Raw genomic sequence first — 17,413 nt, forward strand, 5'->3', positions numbered from 1 at the left:
TGACAATTTTTCCTTTCAACTACCCCATTTTGTTGTGGGGTATCTGGATAAGAATGTCGTTTGTGAATCTCATGTGATTCCAAAAATTGTAAAAATCTTCCATTAATGTACTTTCCTTTTAAATTGGTTTGTAACATTTTTATTTCAACAAAAAATTGTGTACAAACCATCGCCCGAAAAATCCTAAAATATGGAATACTTCTGATTTTTGTCTCAAAAAATAGACTAAGGTATAACAGTTGTAATCATCAATAAACAACACAAAATAAGAAAAGCTTAACCAAGGTAAAACAGGTCAAGGTATAACGGTTGTACATCACAGTATATCCTCTTAAATGGAGTAGTTAAAATAGTAGTTTTAATAGAAAAGAAAAAGGTAAAATACGAATTTTACTTGAAGAACAACTAACACCAGATTTATCAATGGATTGGACTAAAGATAATTTATTATTCAAAAATCCAAAATGAAACAAAGCTTCAAGTTTATTAGAATGTGGATGTCCTAAACGTTTGTGCCATACATGCCAAACATTATTTGATCTATCACTAATAGAATTAGTAAGGAAACAAGAAAAAAATGCAGAGAATTGGTCTTCTCAAATTCCAAGGCAAATAGGCATCCAATCTTACGACCTCTCCCTTTCACTTTCCTAGTGGGTTAGTCCTGAATAAGACATCTGTCATGAAATAAAATAAAATTATTTCCATTTAAATTACTTTTTCGATAGATATAAGATTAGTACTAATTTGGGAAGAAAGAAAATATTAGGTAACTTGAGTGGACTAGATGATGAAATAGACAAGGACAAATTGTCAATGCCACTAATATTCATTTTCTCTACTAGTACTAGTGACAATTTTCTTATTTTCAAGATAAGGTTTATAAGAAGACTAAATGGGATATGCACAAGACATGTGATTCAAAGCACCAGAATCAATTATCCACAATGGACTAATCGAAGAACAAGAATAAGCGCACTTACTAGATAAGCCAATTGTTGAAAATGCAAAGGAAATAATGGAAGATCCTGGGTTTCAGACAAGATTTCGCATCTCATCAGTGAGAATCGTTGATTGGGATGATGGTGTCACGTTTGAATGACTTTCCACGTTTTGTACCTCAGTAGAAGCTTGATAAGCTTTATGAAACACCTTTTGTTGTTCACCTTTTTGAGGATGATTTGAACATTCAACAACAATATATGCCCTGTTGTATTGCAATAGACATGATAAGTCCTCTTTTGGCGATGAGAAGCAATATGACCATATTCCTTGCCTACATGACATTACATGCGAGAAAAATCTTTTCAAGCAGACTTGCCCTTGGTTTTAGAAGTTAAAAATACAAATTCAGTATCCTTCTTACCCTCTAATGTAGCTTGCGTCATAATGTGAGTCTCCTCTTGAAGAAGTTCGCTAAGAATAGTGTCCATGACTGGTAAAGTGCTTCGATTAAGAATATTCGTTGTATCAACTTCATAATAGGAAATTGCATCACTTTTCTTTCATCATGTAACTTTTTGAGTATTTGAACGCAACATTGAGATGTAACATCATCGATATGAGCTTGTTCATATTCTATCCAAAGGGTCATAAATCCAGCATAATACTCTTGTATTTTCTTCTTTCCTTGACTAAAACAAAAAAGATCATGTTCAATTTAAAAAGATTTGATTGCTAGTATACTTTAGCCAAATAATCTTATATCTCCTTAGCTGTTTGAAACCCTCTCATCGGAATCCCAATGCTTGTACCCAATGAACCCAAGATCCAAGGAACAATCTAGGCATTATCAATCCTCTATTGCCGAACACCCTTAGCATTGAATGTTCATTGACTGGTTGAACTTTAGATCCATCTAAATAACCCCATAATCCTTTTATTTCAACAAAGAACTTAAAATAAAAGCACCAAACAACGTAGTTTCAACCATCAAATTTAATAGAGATAACATCGCCCTTGTCAGAAGCCATTGAATCATCCAAAAGAAAACAAAGTTTTAGATTTTAAAATCCTAAATGTGACAAGTCCTCAAAATAAGGTCAGAGTTGAGATCAAAACACCTACAAAATAAATGAAAAACAATACCGAATAACCCCAGAATAGTTTAGGCCCTAACCCTCCTTATATTTGTGAAACAAAGTTAGATCTGTGTTGAATCTAAATTATTTAAAATAAATTCAGATTTGAATATGAATATTCATAAAACGATTCAGAACTGAATTTGGATGTGATGTTTGTTAATTGATTCAGATCTGAAGAAAAATTTACACCTTTTTCACAGAAAATCGAAGCCTTCTTGGAGTTTAAAACCTCAGATTTACCTTGCTCTGATACCATGTCAACCTATAATAAAGACAAGATTCTAGATTTGCAGAACAAAAACAAAGAGTTTAAAGAGGACAAATTGAAGGGGAGAAGAATGTTCAATTCTACCTCCAACCCTAGCTAGATCACAATATAACCCATGATACAATGATATTATACAATTAGATACACAATAAAAATATGCATCACTATCTCTCATCATCTATTGTTTCACATATGCAACTAACCATGCATATTTGGGAAGGAATGATGCATATTTGGGAGGGAAGGAGAGGAGAGAGAGGAGAGGAGGCGGGGGGGGGGGGGAACATTTTCTGGATACCATGATTTTCTCATCAAAATGGAAAAAAAAATTGAATCAACCAAATGATTTTAATTAGAGATACATTCTTATGGAAAGTCAATTAGTTTGAGGACTAATTTCTCAAGGAACGGATTTTATAAGCACCGTGGAGATCATTTGTGTCACATAACACAATAAGGACACATACCATAAAGAAACAAAGGGGGGGCCACTAAAAGTTATAAGTCAAGGTTTAAAATCAAATCAATAAAAAGGAAATTATTGAGCACTCATCCTGAACAAAATTACATTACAGTAAGAAGAGAGTATAAATTGATCTTCCTGTCGAAGGAAGTACGAGGTACAATTTCAAACTGAGCACTAGAGGTACGACCATCACTTCCTCAAGACACAATAAGGTATCAGGGGATCATCACTCATGATCGAGTTATGAGAATGGTTCCATAAAAACTATTATAGATCAAGGTAAAAGATGAAGGAATGCAATCAAACGTCTTAGTAGGGACAAGGACGACAATGAAAGAATTGAATCTAACCCATCAGGTTCGAAGTAAGTTCGGTACAACCCGAGATCATCTATATAGAGTATGGGTAAAACCTTGGGTTGATAAGTGTAGGACGATAAGCTTTGTTAGTTTAAAGAAAATCAATTAGATCGGTCGAACCTCAGCTCAGACTTAGAGTCTGTAACTAACAAAGACGAACTCTAATAAGATAAGAGTCCTCCCATACACCAAGCCTTATCATTCTCAACAATGTATGTCGAGCTTACCAAAGACGGGAAAATGACACACCCTAACTCGCCCACCCCAAAAATATTGACTTATGCTCACAAGAAAAGTGGAACTTGAACTCCAAAGCTTATTCAAGATCTATTCATGTCTAAACAATGTCACATAGGAATCTAACTCCGAGTTCCTACTTGATCCCTAGGCAGGGGTGGCAATATCAACACGTCCCGCAAATACGACTCGAAAATGACACGGAGTTAGTGAGTTTGGGTCAAGCCTAATTGGGTTTGGGTCATTATAGTATCAACCAGTCTGACACAATTATTAAATGGGTTGGGTTTGAGTTATAGGCGTCAACCCTCCTAACCCATTTAGTTATTCTATCATTAACGTGTAATTTTAAATATATTAATAATTATTTAATAATTTTTTTAAATTACTCATTTTTTTTAGAATTCCCTAGAACTTTTTCGTAAAACATTTTTATTATTATCAAACTCTATGAAATATCAATGGTGTTTATCTTAAAATTAATAAATGGTTAAGCTTTACTTTGGGAAATAAAAAACACTTTTCTTAATAAGTTATTTATTTATATTTATATTTTTTTTACTCCATTTTTTCATTAAATCTAGAGGTATATAGTGTTTGATTCCTAATATTGGCAAAATGACCCTCAGTAAGATTTAAGATCTCACCAAGTAAGACTATTATATCTCATGTGGTAATAAAATACACTTTGCTTAGCCAATAATAGTAGTAGTAGTAATAATAATTTTGTTTCGTAAGGTATAATAATAATAATATTGAAAAACACTTTTCTTACTAAGTTACTAAGGAAATTTTTTGACCACATCATCATATGGCATCCAAAAAACATCATTTGATGTGACATAGTTGTAAAGGACAAAATTCAATGAACTTTGAATTTTTTTTCAAAAGAAGGTTATTTTTCACCATTAAACTTAATTTACAATTGTGTGACATTATTTTTAGTAATGATATTTTATTTTTGTTTGTGGAAATGGAACTTATGTTTTCCAATAAATATTAGAATTTTATTAAATAGGTTATATATGGGTTGGGTCAGGTATACCTATTTATAAATGGGTTGGGTCTGGGTTTAAGCTTTTGATACGATTATTAAATGGGTTGGGCCTGGGTTTGGTAAATTTTCATAATACCCTTACCTCAACATGACACGAACACGACCCGATCCAACCCATTGCCACCCCTACCCCTAGCTCATATCTAACCTAGATCCAAAATCGTATTTGATCCCTAGCTCGTTTTCGATCTAATCCTTAGCTCCTATCCGACCTAGTCCCTAACGCATAGATAATACTAAGTAAGTATTCAAATTCAAGTGTACTCTTTCACATTAAGTAAAATATCGAGTTTTTGTTGACAAGTGATGGATCCATCTTCCGAAGCATACAAGTGTGTCTCAATTGCCAGCTCATTTTTTATACTTAGATCAGTCGTATGGTGACACATGTCTCTAAATTTTAGTTATAAGAACCCCATCCAAGAATGAGAGAAGGGGAGAGAGAAAAAGTTAGATCTAAGGACTTTGGAGAAAAATCTATTTGCAATATCCCTATTCATCTTCTTCTCTATTCTTCAACTTTTTTTTTTTTAATTACTTAGTTTACTAACAAAATCATCTGAGGATTGTTGGCATGCACCACATCAAGGCCTCAATCCTTCTTCCTTCTACCATCCAAAAGGTGAAGAAATTTTGAAGTGAAGCCTCTTGATCAAAATCTTCACCATCATCAGCATCAAGGTTCATCTCGAAGAGTGGAAGTCCAAAAAGCCCTTCACTTCATCCAAAAGGTGAAGAAATTTTGAAGTGAAGCCACTTGATCAAAATCTTCACCATCATTAGCATCAAGGTTCATCTCAAGGAGTGGAAGTCTAGAAAACCCTTCACAAGCACCCTAAATTGAATTATTAGAATCAAAGGCACTCCTTCGGTGAGGTGATAATTAAAGTTTGTATCTCATAATACCATAGGCCAAGGATAAAGCCCCACCTTCACGCTTAAACCTATTTGGATCAATTAATTGGATTGATTGTTTTTTACTTGGAGATATGGATGAATCAGTATTAATGCTTTATTAGATATCCAGGGACTAATTTAAATATTATAATCACAACCAGCCAAATACAAATTTTCTAAATGAAAAATATAAAATATAGTTCCTTCAACTTAGCAATTATAACTTGAAAGATTCGGAAATATATAGAGTCAAAGGTCTAGGATTCGGTCTATCATTTTGGCCCACTAGTTTTCTTAAGCAAGTCAACGCTGAATTTCCATAGTTTGACGCCCAAATCCTTGTCTTGAGCCTGAGAAGAAGGTTGAGTTTCACTACAATTGGCAAAGTATTTTCCAGTAACACCTTTTAAGTCCGGATGGAGAGCCACATAACAAGTTGTTGACGCACCCTACAAGATATCAAATTCCACAACCTTAGTCAATCAGGTCAATTTCTAATGGTCTGTTTGATTGCGCATGGAGAATTGTTTGGTAAATGATTTCTCCACCTTGTAATGTCATTCTCTCTCTACTTAACCCCCACCCCAAAACTAAAACAACATAGTTTTAAAATGCAATGAGGAATTAACTTAGACATGGCTTTTGATTGAATTGGATGGAGGGACATATTTTGTCTTAGTTGACATCAAGTATGTGGGATAAAATTTGATGATGATTATGGTGAATCTATGAAAATAAGTAACTATCTAAAGGAATATTTTTTCTACAAAATGAGTAAAAATTGCAAAAACAACGATAAAGTGCGTGCATGATTGGAGAGAAAAAGTGTTTTCTTAGAAAAATCAAATTCCTAGGAAAGTGATCATTGGATTATAGATTTTGAGAAGAAATATGCGCCAGTATTTCATTGCTCATAAGAACATATCAAAATGAAAAACATTTTCCTTTCTAACTAGGTAAGATTTTAAATCTTACCATGGTCGTTTTGCTAAAATCGATTACCACAACGGCAATCCAACACTACAGCCCTCTAGGTTTCATGTAAAAACTTAGCTCAACAAAATAAAAAAAACATTTTTTTTGGGATTGATCCAAGGTTTTGAAAGTGAACGATTACCAAAACTTACAAATTTAAAATGAAAATTAAACCAAGAAGAATAATTTTTTAGAATTTTTTTCAAAGTTCATAGAATTTTGTCCTCTACAATCCTGTAGCAAGGGATCATGTTTTTGGATGCCACAAGGTGAGCTCAAGGACCCTTAGTAAGATTTGAAAACTTAATAAGTTAGTAAGGCTAGTCTTACTCTATCAAAATATATATGGTAAAAACGTTAGAATTTTCATCCAAGAATACCATTTTCTTTGGAGGCGAGAAAAACTTTTTTGGGAAAAGTGGTTCTTTAACAAAAATGCATGGTCAGACGTCCAAGAAATCATATTTTCTTGAGAAAATTATTTTACACAATTATGAGAATCCTTAAGAAAAAGAATCAGAGAATTTGTGTAAATGAAGTGTTTACATACCTGTGCTATGCTTTTCAAGAAAGCCTTCCCTAAGGGAGAAGCCCAAAGAATGGCTGAAAAAAAAAAAAAAGGAAAGAAAAAGATATAACAAATAAAATTTGGTGGTAATATTTTGTTTTCAAAAAGAGAAAAAAAAAACTCTATCATACTCACATTTTATACTTGACGAATGACGGATTAAATCTGTAATTATAACTCCTGGATGTAAGGAGTTTGCTGTCACATTAGCTCCTTCTTCCTGATTCAATTTGTTCGACAAAAGCAGGTTTATTAGGATTATGTAATACTGATTACAGTATTCAATATCGATGGACATAAAAAGTGTCCATCGACCAATCAACTTATCGCATGTGTTGAAAAAGAAATGGACCATACTTGGACCCATAACTCTAAGACTTAATAGGCTGTCCCTTTGACCATTTAGAATTTTTTTTTGATAAGCTATAGTTAGAAACTTTGAATTGTTTAACTTCACCCTAAATAAATTTTGTTGTGATATTTTTTATTAATTTTCTTGAAACTAGCAAAATGCACATGCGTTGCATGTGAATATTAGATTATTATATAAATATGAATGATGACACTTATTTCAATATTTGAAATTATCTGATTATATATTTCTCTCTAATTTATAAGTATATTTAATATTTCTCAAGGCCACTTTTCTTATTATTTAAAATTATTTATTTTACAGTAGTTAGAGAGAGTTTGTCTTGAATCTTAATCTTGCTATGTGATATGCTAATTTTGATTATTAAAAAATATTAATAGATTAATATATCGGTTGTGTGCATTTGTATCGTTAACTATAAACCTGTTATATATAAATGGGTCAAGATCCGAATACATACATACATACATATATATATATATATATATATATATATGGGTCCAGTTCAGCAACAAACATTTTGACAAAACATTTTTCAAAACATGGGATAGAAGTTTTGAAATGGCTGATTTTTGGTGAGGATGATCTCTACGGTGAGGAGATCATCCTCACAAAAAATCAGCCCATTCTAAAACTAACCCCATGTTTACAAGTTGAAAAGTCGTGGACCGTCCATTTTTTGTAAACCATTTTTGATGGGGTTAGAAGTTTTGGAATGGGCTGATTTTTGGTTATGATGATCTCCTCACCGTAGAGATCATCCTCACAAAACATCAGCCCATTCCAAAACTTCTAACCCATGTTTTGAAAAATGTTTTGCCAAAATGTTTGTTGCTGAACATTTCCCTATATATATATATATATATATATATATCTACAACATGTTTTGTCCTATGTGGGTTAAAATTTTTGGATTGAGCTGAGGAGATCATCCTCACCAAAAATAAACTAATTCTAAAACTTCTAACCCTATATTTATGAGTTGAAGAATTATGAATAGTCCAATTTTTGTAAATCACTTTTGACGAGGTTAAAAGTTTCATATTGAACTGATTTTTTGTGAGGACAATCTCCTTATCATAAAGATTAGTCTTGCCAAAAATCAGCTCAATCAAAAAATTTTAACCCACATAGGGAAAAACATGTTGTAGATATAAGTGTACACATATCACAAATCCTGATCCCATATATATATATATATATATATATGATTTAAAAGTGTATACACAAGCAAACTAAATATGATCCTATATCAAATAAATCACCGACGAATTTTAATTGTGATATTATAGTATGAATATACATATTCCAAAAGTTTAAAGTTTTTGATGATAATATTGGGCAATAGTACATTTTGCCTCGAAGTGACATAAAATTGATATGTGACATTGAGATTAAAAATTGATTTATAAAGTTGAGAGATTTACCTTGGAGGCATATTTGTTGCATTTTTATTACAACAATTCCTTTGAAATTTTGACAACTTCCGACTCTTTATTAAGTTTGTTATCTAACAAATCTTGGAATGGAACCCACATCATTTTAAAATATTAAATACTTAAAATACTCTTTTTTTAATTTATTATTTATATCAAATACTTATGATATCTTCTCTCCTCTCAACATCCACTCTCTCTGTCCAAAAGACATTATTGACAATGTGGGTAACATTGCCAATCCAACATCCCAATGCTCCAAATTCTATGGTAAAATTCAGATTAAAAAAATATATGTATATATTTTTGGACTTGATCCATGATTTTAGGAGAAAGAATCATTGTTGAGAAGAGAGGGGGTAATATTGGTATTTTGTAATATAAAAAATTAAAGTGCTGCCAGTAAGATCAATTGCTCTTAAAAATTTGAGAAAAAAAATGCTTCCCTTACTAATTTCTATAAGAAAAGTTTCTTAACCGCATCATCTTGTGTCATCCAAAAACATGATCTAGTGTCACAAGGTTGTGGAGGAAAAAATTATTAGAACTTTAAATTTTTCTTAAAAAAATTAATTTTCATTGTTAACTTTAATTTTAAATTTGGGAGTTCGGTAGCCATTAAGTTTAAACACCCTGGATCAACATCGAAAAAGATGTATTTAAAAAAAAAAAAAAAAAATTTATCTGAATTTTTTCATGAATTTTTTGTATCCTGGTTCAAAGTTTTAACAATTGTCTTCCACTAAATAAATAAACACACTTTCCTTACTAATTTAATAAGATTTTAACTCTTACTAAGATTCTTTAAGCTCAAATGGATAATCACACTGGCAATCCAACACCACAGACCTTTAGATTTCATGGAAAAAATCATATCAAAAGAGGAAAATAAAAATTCAATAATTTTTTTTTTTCATTTTTTGAGCTTAATCCAAGATTTTGAAAAAAGATGGCTACAGAACTCCCAAAATTAAAATTAAAATTCAATGGTGAAAAATAACATTTTTTATTTCGTTTTTCAAGTTCATAGAACTTTATCCTCTACGAACTTGTGTCATCAAATCATGTTTTTGAATGCCACAAGGTGAGTTCAACGAACCAAGTTAAAATCTTACCAAGTTAATAACACTAGTGGGACTCACTTCCAACATAAAGACATGTGTTCGTAGGCACGAATCCAATAACATAGGTGAGGACTCAGGACATTTATTCTCAATTTTGTGACAGTGATCTTAGTAGAGTTACCTGTAACTGTCTAGATAGCTCATTTGCATGTAGCAAGTTTGCGAGCTTAGATCGACTATAAGCATCATAACCATTGTACCTACACCCCCAAAGAAAATTAGAATAAATAAATAAGTTAAAAGCCATCATTAAGAAAGAAAATGTGTCTTTGATTGCAATATCTTAACATAAGTCTACAGTGGATCAGAACCCAATACTGAATGGGCCCAAAAATAAGAGATCTTTGGACCAAAAAAATCAACATGATCAAACTATTTTCAACCACCTGATATGTTATTTTTTCTCACAGCCCAAAGGAGTAAAGTTGAATGATTGGTACGGTTCCCATGGACCGGATTGTACTAAATTGGTACCGATATAAAAATCAATTCATTTGACCTAGTTATAGATTTGATCCAATCCCAAAAATCAATATTTTAGAATTGGTCCTAACCAATCCGATATGATTTAATAAAAATATAATGTAAAATGGGATGCTCTTAGTAAAAGTTGGTGTGGCAATTGAAGCTCTAAAAAACAATTTGTAGAATTAAAATAAAAAATGTGTGAAAGAGCTTTACCTCGTTGGGTCGTTTAGTTCGTCAAGACTCATCCATGATCTCACAGAAGCCACATGAGCAAGAGAGGAGACATTGACTATTCTACCCTCTATCCCAGTTTCTTTAGCTGTGGTTTTAAGTTTGTCTAATAATAAATTTGTTAGTAAGAAATGCCCTGCATCAAGCAATATAGAAAAATGAGAAATATTATTTTGGTCATGACAGGACTGTCAGTGGATCAGATCAGCAAAAATTTTTTTGATCTGATCCAAAAATTTTAGTCCTGATTGAAGATTTGGATTTTGATAGCAATGTCACAATCCTATAAAATGTGAGAAATTAAGTAAATTATATTATATATTTTACTTAAATTTATGAAGTTTTAATCGATTGAATTTAATATCAAATAACTAAAAAATTAAAACAAATTTGTTTTAATTTATTTAAGTTTGTTAACATAGTTGGTAAGCTTGGACGATGAAAAGCTTTTTTTTTTATATTTTTTTATTTTAATACGATCACCTAGTCACATGTGCTGATTTAACATGGGATGCATGTGACTCAAAATGTAAATGTGAATCAAAATATAATAAAACATAAGAAGCTTCGACGAATCTTAGAAGTTTGACATTTGTTATTGACCTGATTGATTTGATTTAAAAAAAAAAAAAAAAAAAAAAACAGGTGACTTCAATTGTAAAAGTAAGAAATTCAATTATAGGGTTTACCATGAGTTTATATTGTTTTTTTTTTAATAATCGGGTATCCCTATAAACAGTGGACCAAGCCCATATTTGGATTTTGCCCAGTCCATAGTCCATGGTTTTGTCCAAGAACTAGTGCTCACTCTCAGGGCACGTGCAATGCCTCGGGTTATGTATTATTTGGATACTGATCATTAGATGTCTTACTTTAACAATTGGGATCATTATTTTTTTTATGAGTCACCAGATATTAACTCTAATTAAAATAGTTTAACAATAATCCTATATATAAAGGTAATATGCAAGGGTACTTACTAATCTATATACCGGTTGGGATTTGGGTGAGATATGATGCTCTAAGGAGCTAGTTAAGTTTACGGGTCTAAAACCCCTCATAAAAAATTAAAAAAATTGCAAGGGTACTTTCGTATTTTAAAATCTTTATATTATAATGAGAGAAGGAGTAGAAGTGGTTGAACACAAAAACTTGGATCTTACCACCTTCATATTTAAACTTAATATAATTAGGGTCATTTTGGCTAAAAACTTAGAAAATTGCAACTTATGAGTACTTTTATTTAGTACTTTTATTTTCACAATTATAATAATATTATTTTCATTATACAATCTTAATAATAATAATAAAAAAAAAAAATCCTTTAATTGACGTTTAAAATTATAAATAAGTCCTTTTGATACATGTACGTTTGCATATGTCACCTTTTAATTTTAAAAAAAAATCAATTTCGCGAAACAATACCGCTCTCTTAAAGTTAAAATCTATAAGTCAACTGTGAAAATAAATTTTTAGTTTAGAAATTATTTTTTTTTAAGTTCGTAGAATTTCGTCCTCTACAACCTTAAGCATGGGATCATGTTTTAGGATGCCACAAGCTGACCCAAGTACCCTTAGTAAAAGTGGAATCTTTACTAACTTAATAAGATTAGTTAAAATACCTGGAAAATAAGCATTTGACGGTGTTTTTGGTAGGTAAAAAAATAGATTTTGTTAACGTGTGCCCTAGGAAAATGTTAAAGTGCAATATATACACTTCTTGGGAATGGGAATGTGAGGATATTTCTGTAAAGAATAATTGTTAGGGGGCATTTTTGGTATAAAACTCAATTTCCAAATTGTATTTATTTCAATTTAGTGTCCCTGGGAACATGTTAAAGTGCAATAAATAAATACACTTCTCGGGAATGGGAATGTGAGGATATTTCTGTAAAGAATAATTTTTAGGGGGCATTTTCGGTGCAAAACTCAATTTCCAATGTGTACAAGAACCCCCCCCCCCGCGGCAAAAAAAAAAAAAAAAAAAAAAAAAAAAGTAAGAGATGTAGTAAAATAAATTTTGAATTTGATGTATCTTAACGTGGAAATCACTCGCCTAACTAAAAACAAAAAACGTTAACAATCACAAAATTCGCTGAATTTTTCAAAATTTTTTTAAAACTCTCCAAAATAGATGCTATCGGATTAATTCGATCAATTGAAAATTAATCATGGAATGTGGTAACATTTTTACATTTCACCTCCAAAATTTCGACTTTTTCAAGATGATAGATTTAGTTAAGAAATCAAATTAAAAATAAAAAATTTATAATCTCCAAAATTTTAACGAATTTGTCTGAATTAACCGAATTGAACCCTTAGTAAATAATTACTCAATCCGAATTTTGTAACTAGGAATGAAACCACTCATAATTTGAGTTACCTAGGTGATTGGTAGCAAACTGTAACTCCATTCCATCCACAGATAGTTGGAATGGGCAAGCCATAACTCCTGCATTGTTACTATCCAAACAAAGAACAAGTTATCATGGAACAAGAAAATACAAACATACAAATTAATTAGGAAAATGTTACTTAATAGCCCTTACTGTGTACCCTGAGTTTTGGGGTTTCTTATTAATAACCTAAATTCAAATTGTCAAAAATGAGCCATTGAAATAGTCGATCTTGATAATTTGAATTGTAGATTTTTCAATAATTCATGTTCAAATGTCATTGAATCAAAGATTGATCTTAATGATTTGAATTTATTGACCTTGACAATTTGAATCATCAATCTCATAAAGAAAGAAAAAGTAATTTTTACCAATTAGTTAAGTGAGTTTACGTACATGAGTATATTCAAGGGTTGGTTGGATGAATTGAACGATTGAGCAAAAGAAGTGACAGAGTTGATGGAGCTGAGGTCCAATTTCATCACTTGAAGCTTAGCTCTGGGGTTCTCTTTGAGAATTCTTTCTTTAGTTCTCAAACCACTCTCCAAATTTCTACAAGGGATGATGACTTTTGCCCCTCTTAAAGCCATAACTCTAACGGTTTCTTCTCCAAGCCCACTTGTTGCTCCTGCCATACATAAATAAACTCTTTCACTCCAAAATATTATATATTTTATGGCACCATTGCTTCTAACATAAACAATTATCCGAAGAGAGGAGAAAATAAAAGATTATTATAGTATGGATCTCCCTTTCTGTGCTTCTTACATAAACAATTATCCATCCCCATCAACCACAACAACAACCCAAATCGAAACCGGATAAGAATTGGAATCAACCCGTTGGCACTCTTTTTTTTTTTTTTTTTAAAGAATTGGTTCGACAACCTTAGGCTTACAAGGTGCTGTTCGGTTGGTTATCTCGACTGGCCTAACTCTGTTTTCTATAAATAAAATGTTACTTACCAAAAAAAACCCGAAAGGATCAAAACATATTCTCAAATCCCAAAGAGTATTGACTTCATTTCCAACATTCCTTACCTCGAGGTGCACACAGAATCATAAATACTTCACTCGTATTTCAATTAAAAACATCTATGTACCAATGTTTAAGGTCACTTCAGCATAGATCTGTATGTCTTGAGATACACGATTTTCTTGGGATACACATATTTATGGGGAATTGTAATTTTGTATCCTGAAACATATAGATCTACAGTTCCCGAACTTGTCATGTCAAGGAGAGTCATTGAGTGTGCCGTGTGGGGTAGTCAGATTATCATGATACTAATGAGAAATAATCAAATCAAATCAAAGGGGCAGAGATCACCAATCATGCTTATTTGTTGTGGTTAGATTGTAGGGAATTTCAGTAAAACCCCCTGCGAAATTGACGATAGTAGATTCACCCCTGCAAAATGCAAGATGAGATCTACCCCCTTGACCCAACCTCGAAGGTTGTATTATGTTTGTTTAGATAACGTTGCATTTTCTAAATACTCCTCCAGAATTTAATTTAATAAAAATGCTATTCAACATACGTTTCTACCATCTAAAATCTAACTAAAAGGGAACCAAAACAAAAATAAGAAAAACAAAGCAAATTTACACCATTGATTTCTCATATTAGGTTGAGATCCATAAGAATTATAAGGTGAGGGGTGATTTAGATGATAGGCACTTTTTTAATCTCAAATTCATGATGGTATATATTTTAGACATTTCATGCTCTATTAAAAGCAATGTTTTAAAAACCGGATGGGGTTTGACCAAACCTAATAGCTTCCATAGGTTGAGTCAACTGGTAATACTCAATTTTATAAAAACCAATTGACCCGACTAGTTTCATTGATTTAAATAGAGACCCACCCGGATTTGTGTACGGATGGATCCAATTTCTGGGTGTATTTTAACATGCCCTTTTAATTCATTTGGTGAATGTCGAGATGTCCATTTTGATGTGCCTCCTTACCGAAATATATTCTAACAGATTAATGAAAAATGATCAAACTTGGAAAGATTTTAATTAAAAGTATCCACATGATATGCCCCCTTGACCTTAAGATCTTCTCTCACATATTAATAGAAAATGATCAAACTTAGAAAGATTTTAATTAAAGTATCCACAAGATATGCTCCCTTAACCTTAAGATCTTCTCTCACATATTAATGAAAAATGATCAAACTTAGAAAGATTTTAATTAAATGATCCACATGATGTGCCTCCATGACCTAAAGATCTTCTCTCACAAAAGTACATTTTGGAAATTAGAATCTAAGAATATTTTAGTAAAAATAATTTTTTTAAGGGTATTTTCGATAGAAAATTCAATTTTCAATGTGTATTTATTGAACTTTAAAGTTAAGGGGAACACATAAACAAGACCACTTATTTAAAATATATGAGTCCTTGGAAAGATTATGACTCTATTATGAGCTAAAATGATAAAATTTCATTTTCAATATAAACCGTAGAAAAGATTATTATTCAAAGATCCGTATCATATTGAGTATTGTGTAATGATTTTCTAACTCTAACTCAGACATAATAACTCAAAATCTCACTGACGTGGCATGTGTAAGAACAAAATATTTTTCGCTCAGATACACAACTGCACATCCCCATAAACATGTGCAATTGTGTATCCTAAGAGAAAAATCTATGGTTCTTGCACACAACACGTTAGTGAATTTTTGACTTATTCGGTCAAATTAAATTACAAAATCAGAACTCTTAGAGTGTTTATTGCAACACCAATTTCTTTTATGATTAGTGATCGAGTCAGATCTCTCATTCCTCGCCAAAGTCGGGTGGCAACCCAATTTTATTCCATCTAGCCATTTTTTTTGGACCTACAGAGCGTATGGATATGTGGTCCATCCCTTGGTAAACCTATGTACGCAAAATTATAACTTTGGATAATTTTTATCCACTGGTTCTAATCATCGAACTACTAGAAATCATTTTTAAGGCAATGCTATTATCATATCAACAATCAAACTGATCTTTTGTGTATAGTTTCACAAATGAAATGAATCAAATATCTATACGGTTAGGAACGGGACACCCTACTGGCTCCCTACTCTTCTTTTATATCATACATTTTCCATTAATGAAGTTGGACGTACGAAACAAATCAAATAACAATAAATACGAATCAACATTAATACCTGTATCTCTTCATCATTTCCTTGTATTTTCTTTTATAAAAAATAAATATTAGAAAAATAACTCTTCTTCAAGAATTATAGAGAAAAGAGAGAGATTTCAAAATCTTAAGTGAGAAGAAAAAAAATCATTTCTTTATCAATCATTTGAAATTGATTCTCCTTGAAGAACACCACACACAATCATTTTCTCTCTTTCTATCTCCCTTAAAATCCATAAAACTCCTTTTCATTTTCTTCAAAGATTCTTTCTCGTACAAATACAAACACATACACACAGTTCTCTCCCCTTCACGTGTTTTGGACATGAAGGAGAAGAGTGGATGGTGTTAAAAAACAAAATAAAACAAAACAGAACTTTTATCCTCATCTCTCGGGATATAGCAGTATAAACTCTACATATTTAATATTGTCTTACAGTTGAAAAAAAAAGAAGATAATTTAACTGTTAATGGGACTTGGCCGGGGTGATAGGAGGAAAAATATATTCTCAACACTGAGTAAATTCCATTTTTTCATTTTTTCACATAGTATTTTTTACATAATGAACAGATCGATCATTTGGAATATTTTGTTGGTTAACATGAACAAAAGTCATATAATATATTATATTAAATTTTGGACTTTTTCTAAGCCTAAACCATGGTTGAGGCTCTCAATAAAATAAACACTAGTTGAGATAAAGATGAGAGAAACATAGATTTACTAGAGATCAGTACTGTTTTTAAACTTCCAAATAAAATGAAAGTGAGAATGAGAATGAAAATGAAAGACAACATATATAGAATATTGAGCAATGGAAGGAAGAGTGAACCAGTGACAATGGCAGTAAGCCCGTTTGCGTCGATCCCATCAGTGACTTCTTCAGCGGTAGAGGATGAACCAAACCGGGTCGAGTTTCCCCACCCAAACCAGCTCCTAACACCCATATCGTTTATCTTTAACACTATCTAGCTAAAGTTGGAGACCAAAAGGCTTTTTGTAGTACTTTGTAGGGTTGTAGAAGGAAGATTACAAAGGGGTCCTCTCCATCCACCATCTTCACTGTCAACTGAATCAAAGGCTGCAGCTATTCGTGTTGTTGCCATCAAACAGATGAGATGAAAATTATTGGGTGATTAAGTTTTAGATATGCCCCCTCCATGTTTTGGTCAATGTTAGAGATACCCTGTTGACCTAGGTCTTTTATCAGAGACTAACGTAAATAACTTAAATGTCCTCATCATTGATGGACCTCTAGCCTTGGAACCCGTTGAAACTTCAGTTTCTAATCTATTCAACCTCATCTTCAATGTCTTCTAGAGCCA

The 17,413-nt window shown here is 31.9% G+C and overlaps 1 protein-coding gene across 3 annotated transcripts; it reads right to left on the minus strand.

Annotated features, from left to right (window-relative positions):
* Positions 1–5,473: 5,473 nt before the first annotated feature.
* LOC147404523 (short-chain dehydrogenase TIC 32, chloroplastic-like) lies at positions 5,474–17,187 on the minus strand. Of its 3 annotated transcripts, none has more exons than XM_086440531.1 (8): positions 16,921–17,187; positions 13,336–13,567; positions 12,927–13,006; positions 10,526–10,649; positions 9,966–10,044; positions 7,047–7,131; positions 6,894–6,946; positions 5,474–5,817 (listed from the first exon to the last, which is right to left on the minus strand). In XM_086440531.1, exons 1-8 carry the CDS (start codon positions 17,033–17,035, stop codon positions 5,641–5,643), a joined length of 945 nt encoding a protein of 314 aa, XP_086296657.1. In that variant the 5' UTR covers positions 17,036–17,187; the 3' UTR covers positions 5,474–5,640. The 3 variants fall into 3 exon arrangements, with proteins under 3 accessions (XP_086296657.1, XP_086296658.1, XP_086296656.1); XM_086440532.1 differs by lacking the exon at positions 16,921–17,187 and adding an exon at positions 13,708–13,787 and having other exon boundaries at positions 5,475–5,817; positions 10,526–10,679; XM_086440530.1 differs by having other exon boundaries at positions 5,476–5,817; positions 10,526–10,679; positions 16,921–17,183.
* Positions 17,188–17,413: the final 226 nt, after the last annotated feature.

This window comes from Akebia trifoliata, chromosome 4, assembly GCF_017979445.1.
Source record: "Akebia trifoliata isolate Shusen 1 chromosome 4, ASM1797944v1, whole genome shotgun sequence".
NCBI lineage: Eukaryota > Viridiplantae > Streptophyta > Magnoliopsida > Ranunculales > Lardizabalaceae > Akebia > Akebia trifoliata.